Raw genomic sequence first — 7,539 nt, 5'->3', positions numbered from 1 at the left:
CACCCTCTCCATTGCCCAGCTTGCTCAGGTGTCTCCTGGGCGAGGAGAAGGAGACACAGAAGCACCCTTGGCACTGAATCAGGTGCAAGTGTTTCACTGAGGGGACCAGTTGCTTCCACTGTCACCAGCTGGCTTCCCTTTGATAAAAACAAGCCCATGGTGAAAGCAGGCTGGGGCCAGGAAAACCGGAGTTAGCAGCCTGTGCAGAGGGCTTTGTAGGTACTCTGCTGGCAAGGGGATGATGGTATTTACTAATACTTCTAAGCTAGGCTTTTATTTACCCAGTTGGTTTCACCTGCTTTTTCTGTGGCTGGTTCTGCTAAAGTGACTGTGGCTCCTTTGTGGAGCCTTGAAGGAATTGTATCTGGGAAACAGAGTGAAAGGGAAAATGTGTTATAGTATTGCAACACTTCCTACTAGTATTTAACATCCTGACAAAATTCATCTTTTCCACAAAAAAAAATCTTGAAGTGCTTCATTCAAGGGAAAGATATTTGCTGTGTTATAAAAGTGTCAACATTTCACTTACAAATTGGTCATTCTTTTGGCAGTGACTTTAACAGAAAATTCCCCTTGGGGCTATCATGCCGCTTTGTTGGTTTTTCTTCCCTTAAGAAAAGAAAAAAGCCAAAACCAAACAACTTAAAAAGCAAGCACGATTTACTGGGTCTGGTGACTGGATAACTGTTGCACTGCAGGCTTTTAGTGCTGGGGCTGAGGCCAGGAGATGAAAGGAGAGAACTGAGGCTTCTCCAGCAGCAAAGTGGATGCTCGCAGGTCAAAGCCTGAAGCACTGCCCTGGTCCCTGCAGCCAAACGATTGCCTTACCACAAGTTTCTCCTTTTCTGATGTTTATGCTTCTGCTGTTATTAACATCTACCCATAAACAAAAGCATTAATGGAAGGGGAGTGAAGGGTGTCACAGACCAATACTTGAAATCATTTCTCTGTGCTTCTTGCTCTGATTTAATGCACTATGCTCTCCACTGCTGACCACTTTCTTACCCTTGCTTCTCCTTTCCATTTCTATGTTTCTCTATGTGACTGTTTATTTCTCCTCTCTTGTACAACAATGCTGACGGCTTTGGCAGATTACAAATGTCTGTCTAGTCTTGGGTTTTTCCTGCTCACCATGTGTGGATGCTGGTGTTGGAGCCTACCATCTGGCTGGGGTTCCTCTGAGGATCTCTCTCCTGCCTCACCTGTAGAACAGACATGATAGGACTTGTGGGTGCCACTTCATTTATTCTTTTGCCACCTTGTTGTGCCCGGGGACAAAAGAGAGGTGACAGCAGGAGTAAGGAGGCAGGCAGTGATCTGCAGAAAATGACGGTTTAGTCATCCTGATCTGACCATGATCTCCATCTGATTGTAGGCTCTCAAGAACAAGAGAGACTTTCAATTTAATTTACAGCAGAAATCTCAGTCTCCGATGTTTTTGCAACACTTTCCCTAAGCTAAGGATGCTGATGTTCTCCTTCAAATTTCCCTTCTTGAAGATGGTGACAGCAGAGGTGCAAATCAGCCCCTCCTACTGGGAAGTGCCTTACCATGCCACCTCTCTCTTTTTTGTACTAGCTTTACCATTATTCTGAGTAGATCTTTATTATGAGAAAATAATGGGTGGAAGAATATAATATACTCAGATATAATAAAAAGACTGAGAATCTGTAAGTGTAAAACCCCTCAGTGTTCTCGGAGTCAGCCACGGGAGCATCCACTCACTTCTTCAAAGAGCAAGCCCCAGGGACCGGCTTGAGAAGACCTGCAGTGAGTGCCAGGGGTGCTCTGAAAGCACCTGGCAGAGCTCCTGTGTGCCAGAGTGTGCACAAAGCTCCAAAGGAGCTGGGCGTTGATGGTGTCCCCAGAATTCTAGGCCATTTGTTACACTGCCCAGTAGCCTCCTTGGGGTGCGACATTAACTTGTGATTACACCTGGTGCTGCTTTAATAGTGTTAGTCCCATTATTCCCAGGTATGCCTTTGGCTAGTGCTTTGTTGATGGCAGTTTCTGGGAAGCAAATCGAACCCTCGTTGGCCAATGCCCAAGCTGGGCAAAGCCAGGCCAGCTCTGCCTGCTGTCAGCTGTGCAAGGGGCTGCCTTTCACTCCTAATTCCGCCCCCTCCCAGGCTCCTGGCCCACAGCCAATCCAGATAAGAAATGACTGAAAATTGTTGCTGTTAGCCATCTATTCTGTGACCTGCATGAAAAGAGTGGAATGACCTCGGGACTAGTCCCGGCACACAGCCGTCTGCCCACAAGCCGTGGCAGCCGAAAAGCCTTGGTAGGCAAACCAAAGGCTGGCAGGACAAATATTTTCTTGGCGGCTGCTCCTCACGGATGGGAGGGGAGGCAGCAACAAGCTGATACGCAGGAGGTCGCCTCGCTGCCTGCTGTCCGTAACAAGATCTTTATGAGGTGTTAATGTAAATGTGAGTTGTTTTACATTGAAACCAACCGTGGGCTATTTTCTGCACGATGATCTGTGGTGAAAAGGGTATTTGCTGGTGGTATCTTGTGGTGGTAGGAATAGGAGGAAGCCCTTTCCCTCTGGACTCTTATCTCCTAATGTTCTCTCCTGAAGTCCCCTGTGGTGCTGGGGCTCTGCTGAAGCCACTCTCCCTGCAAGGAGGACCAGAAATGCCATTCTGCCATGGAGATGCTGCAGGGCATCCTCCTGCCTGCTGCCTAGGTCTTCTTGGGGTGTACAAGCCTTCAAGCAGGCTGCATAGGCCTTTCCTTCAACATTATTTTTAGTAGTATGTGAAGAAATTTGGAAGGAGCGTAGCCATGGAACTGAAACTGAGGTTGCCCATGAGGGACAACATCATCATTTAAACACTACTGGGCAATAATGCATGGAACTATTTTTACCCTGTGCTGGGCTTTAAGTGCTTTGGGTAACAAGAAAAGCTTCAGTCCGAGCAACAAAAAAATGCCAAGGAGGGGACCATGGTTGAAAATTGAAGGGTTTTTCAGCCTGGGGATGGGGGCAGCTAATCCTGACACCAACCTGCAACTTGTTTCTTCTTCATTAGACATTAATGTGTCATTAGACGTTTCTGTGACCTGTGAAATGCTGCTCGGGAAAATGGGCAAACATCGATGGATGGAGACGTGAGAGGTTTACAGAAGTGTGCTTTTATCTGCACATTGACAAGTGTGTGCCCCCCTGGCGTCCTCAGCCTTTTGTTTTTTTCTTAGTTCTCAGAATTCCTTAGCTTATTTTCTTCTTCCTGAATCTATCAGACTCTCCTGCAGCCCTGTACCTTAGGGCTGGGTTTGTGTCTTGCTGGGAGCTGGGGTTTCCATTTTAGGCACTGAGTTTCTAGTTGTACATCTAAAGAGTAATGATGTTCTCATCAGAGGCGTTCCCCATTCCGGCCACAAGTGTTCCGTGTAGCAGCTTAGGCAGGCACCCAGACTTCCTGGAACCCCTCATGGCAGCTCGTGGTTGATGGCAGCTAACCCAAACACTGAGGGTCTCATCATCAAGTGTAGCTGGCTCGTGCAGGCAGGAGAAGTACCTGGCTGAGAAGACAGGTCTGCTGTTACTCTTGCTGCTGACAGGTGACTCTCACGGTCAGAGGGCTTTCATCAAGTCTTTGAACTGGCACTATTTTGCATAAACGGAGCAGAGTTCTGGGTCTGAGTTTTTAGGGTCAGAAGCCTTCTCAACAGGCTCCAAGCAGTCTTCAGGTGGTGCTGAAGATGAGTGAGCTTGGCTGGCTAAAGGTACCCACTGCAACTGCCAAAGAACCTACCTTGCATCCTCCCTAATGCTTTCTTTAAAGGGTGCAATGATTCAGTACCCTTCTCTCTAGTGTAGCAGAGCTCTCTTCAGATCTGCCATGGCCACGGTCAGACAAAGGAGTCCCTCTGTTCATCCTGTATTTCTAAAACACACATACATCCTTTTCCCTGCACCTTCTTCTCCCTCAACTGTTTGGAAGACTCGTGACCACTGTGGGGTTTTTTAAAGTAAATTGTACGTTCTTGATTTCCCTCTAGTTTCGACTGAAACTCTGACTGACAGCATTAAGGTAACTTGTGATGCTGACTAAGCTCCTTTTTTTTCCCCTAATATTAATATTGCTTAAGTGAAAACTGCTTACAGCTGATTTCTTGCCAATACAGTTACAGTTGATACTGCTTCAAAGTTGCTGCAACAGTATCTTGGGTGATCAGATGAATGCGGTAACAATGCTGGGAGTTACTTGACTAAGAGCCAAATATTGCTTTTGGAAATACTAAAATGATCAGTGCACCTAAGGAAGGAAAACAAACACCCTGCCAAGCAGTGGTAACATGCTTTAAACAAATGCATTCTGCCATAATGGGACACTTGTGCAGACCAATGCAGCAGTCCCAATTTCTAAACCGCTTGGAAAAGATGACATGATGTTGGTTTAGGCTGAGAATAAATATGTGTATCTCTATGAGTTTATGTCTGGCTAAATTTTTGGAGGTCATCTGTGAGGATGAAGCCTTTAAACCCTCTCTGGGGAAAGGTACCACATTACTCGCCCCTCTCCACCAGCCCTTCCTGCTGCTGCCAAGCACAGCCGATCACTTAACACCCAGGTCAGCTCACAGCTCTGGCTCCTACCTGGGGGACTGTTCAAGAGCCATAAAGGGTAAAACCTTTGCAAGACATTTACTAATTTGAATTCCCTGTGCCTTTCAAAGGGAGCGTTTATTACAGCAACTTTGATTAGGGACTGAACTTGTAGCAAAATAATAATAATGCTCTCGATTGCAGGCTCCTAAATACTGCTTCCTGTTAAGGGCCTTCATTTTCCCATGGCTTGTTTTGGGGATTTTTTATTTCCTCTCCAAATGGAATCATGTATGTGGGATACTCTTACAGATCCAGATGACAGAGCATCCACTGCAATTACTGAATCTGGAATTGCTAAGTGACACTCCTGAAAAATTTTACCTTCCCAGTACTAAGGCAGCAGAGACTATACACACAGTCCCTGTAAAGCAGGTCAATTTTAATAACCATTTCTGCTTTGTGTTCATTCAGCATATTCCACAGGCCAGCCCATTTTAATCCATTCAACTCCTAACATTCACCAGAGCTCTTTAAGGGAATTAACAGTCTCTGCCATACTTTTTTTGTGCCATCAGCCCTGTGTTTTGTTTCACAGCAGTCTTACCTTAAAGACACACAGTTTTTACCTCTGGCTCACCTCCCTTGAAGCAGGTCTGCAGCATGAGCCCAAAAGTAATGGACAGAGCTTATTAATATCTGACTACAGTTTCCATGGAGCAATTCACATTTGCTTATTGCCTTTAGATAAAGACTATGTACATGCAGCCCAAGTTAGAGTAGCACAAGGTGGGACACTGTGGGTTAGTCTGTGTGGTTTTTAAAGGACAACACTGTTCTCAGAGGTGCTGCTCCCCTGAATAAAGGCACCCCAACCTACCTCCTGAGACCTGCTGCCAGGACAAACAAACTTCAGATACCCACTTCCTCTTAACCTTCCTATGACTCTCCCATCATCCCAGGCAGGGGCAACACAGCCTCCTGCAAATGCACCTTCTGCACGTTCAGGAAAGGGGTTACCAGCCCCAAACCCGCCTTGTCTCCTACACACATCTGCAGCTCCCCACACATCACCCCGGCAGTACCTGCTCCAAGTGCTGAGTTTATAAAACTTGAATGGGGGAAAAAAAGTAAGCCTGGAGATTGTGCTATGCTGCTCCTTATCCCCTTCTGCACGTGAAGCCTGGTCCAGGGAGAACTGCCTCTCTGCTGTATTGGTCATTACTCCCCTCTCCCACCCCTCCAGGCAATAGTTAAGTAACCTTGCACATTTCTGGCAAACATACATATCTTACAGCCCTGAAGCCATTTATAAATATATTTTTATTTATAAAGTCAATTTACATAAAATATGATACTCTCTTAAAAACTGCATATGTACAACTTAAGAAATCCTAGCAAGTGCATACAAAAATGCCTTCAATACATTTTTTTTTAATAAAACTTCAGTTTTCAGAGAGGTGGACCTTCACACCAGGCAAACTCAGACACCACGTTAAAACACCACATAACTTTACAGTCTTTTACTGAAGTGTTTGGAGAGAATAATTTAAAAAAACCCAAACAAACACCTTTTCATCTATACCGTGTATGTTCCCAAAACATTCCAGCTGGTAGTGTTCAAGAACAAGTGGATAGGACCTGCTAAAAATAGAACCATCTCATCCCTTTTCTCTAAGGTTTCTTGTACAAAAATAAGTCTTCATACACCAGTGTCCCTATAGGCAGTTCAAGTTACATATAAAATAGAATCTGACATGATAAAAAATTCCCTCCCCCTCCAGAAACAAGGAAGCATCAAGTGTTTTTAATTTCTTTTTTTTTTTTCCTTTCCACCCGTCCAAAGCAACATCAGACAGCAGCGGCGGGGGGAAGCAGGTTCGCTCGGGCATCCTCGTCGTGGGTCGGCAGCTCGCAGCGGGCAGGCGGAGCCGCTGGCCCCGCGCAAGGAGCGGGACCCCGCAATCAGCTACACCATTGCACTTTCCACAGCCAGAAGACGACGGCTGAACCCGGTGAGAAAAGCAGCCAGCGGGGCCCCGCCGGGGTGGAGGTCAGTACTTTCGGGGGGATGCTGCTGCCGCCGAGACCGGGGGCGCCGACGTGCTGCGGACTGAGCGCGGCTGCGGAGAGACGTGAGAAGAGCCCCGGTGGGTTCGTGCCCCTCTCCCCCGAGCCCCGGGGGGCAAGCGGCGCCCCCTCCCATCCGGCTGCCCCCTCACCTCCCGCCGGGTCAGTAGCTCCCCAGCCAGCTGGTGAAGTCCAGCAGCTCCCGCTCCTCGGGGCTGAGCGCCGCGTCGTAGCCGCTCTCCTCGGAGGAGCACGGTGAGCCGGGCGCGGAGGAGGCGAAGGAGGGCGAAGCGGAGGAGTAGCCGCCGCCGCCGCCGCCGCCAACTTCCCCGACAGCCACCCGCCCGCGGCCGTCGGGGAAAGAGGCGGCGGCGTCGTGCTCGTCGAGGAGCCGCTGCAGGGCGCGGATGTACTCGACGGCGGAGCGGAGGGTCTCCACCTTGCTCATCTTCTTGCTGGCGGCGCCGTGGGGGACGTGCTGGCGGAGGGCGGCGAAGCCCAGGTTGACGAGCCGCACGCGGTTGCGCTCCCGCTCGTTCCGACGGGCCACGGCGGCTGCCGCCGCCGCCCCGGTGCCCGGCAGGGCGGCGAAGGCCAGGCGGCGCTTGCAGCGCAGCAGCTCGGGGGAAGCGGGCCGCCGGCGGCCGCGGGGTGCGGCGGGGGTTAGCGGCGGCAGAGCCCCGCCGTTCATCGCCGGGCGGCCACGGCGGCGGAAAAAAAAAACACACCCCAAAACTTGAAAAAAAAAAAAAAAAAAAAACCCAAAACTAAATTTAAAGCGAGACAACGGAGGCGGGGGTGGGCAGCGCGGGGCAGTTGATCCCCATGCCCGTGCTCTCCCGCCGCCGCTCCGCGCCTCTGCGGCGGGTCCCGCCGCCGGCCGGCCCCTTATCAACGCGCGGCGGCTCGCG

General features: G+C 49.3%; 1 protein-coding gene across 1 annotated transcript; it reads right to left on the bottom strand.

The window, feature by feature from the left end:
- Positions 1-5,862: 5,862 nt before the first annotated feature.
- On the bottom strand, positions 5,863-7,533 carry ASCL2 (achaete-scute family bHLH transcription factor 2). The gene is made up of 2 exons (XM_042038636.1): positions 6,781-7,533; positions 5,863-6,681 (listed from the first exon to the last, which is right to left on the bottom strand). Exon 1 carries the CDS (start codon positions 7,317-7,319, stop codon positions 6,792-6,794), a length of 528 nt encoding a protein of 175 aa, XP_041894570.1. The 5' UTR covers positions 7,320-7,533; the 3' UTR covers positions 5,863-6,681; positions 6,781-6,791.
- Positions 7,534-7,539: the final 6 nt, after the last annotated feature.

The sequence above is a fragment of the Corvus kubaryi genome, unplaced genomic scaffold (assembly GCF_017639235.1).
Source record: "Corvus kubaryi isolate FWS band 111438036 unplaced genomic scaffold, C.kubaryi_AGA036_p1.0 37392, whole genome shotgun sequence".
NCBI classification, from domain to species: Eukaryota; Metazoa; Chordata; class Aves; order Passeriformes; family Corvidae; genus Corvus; species Corvus kubaryi.
The sequence above is the reverse complement of the archived record's forward strand: the minus strand, read 5'-3'. Positions and strand labels throughout refer to the sequence as shown.

What these genes read in the sequence shown, in the direction of transcription:
- ASCL2 (XM_042038636.1), bottom strand. Translation starts at nt 7,319, where the DNA reads ATGAACGGCGGGGCTCTGCCGCCGCTAACCCCCGCCGCACCCCGCGGC.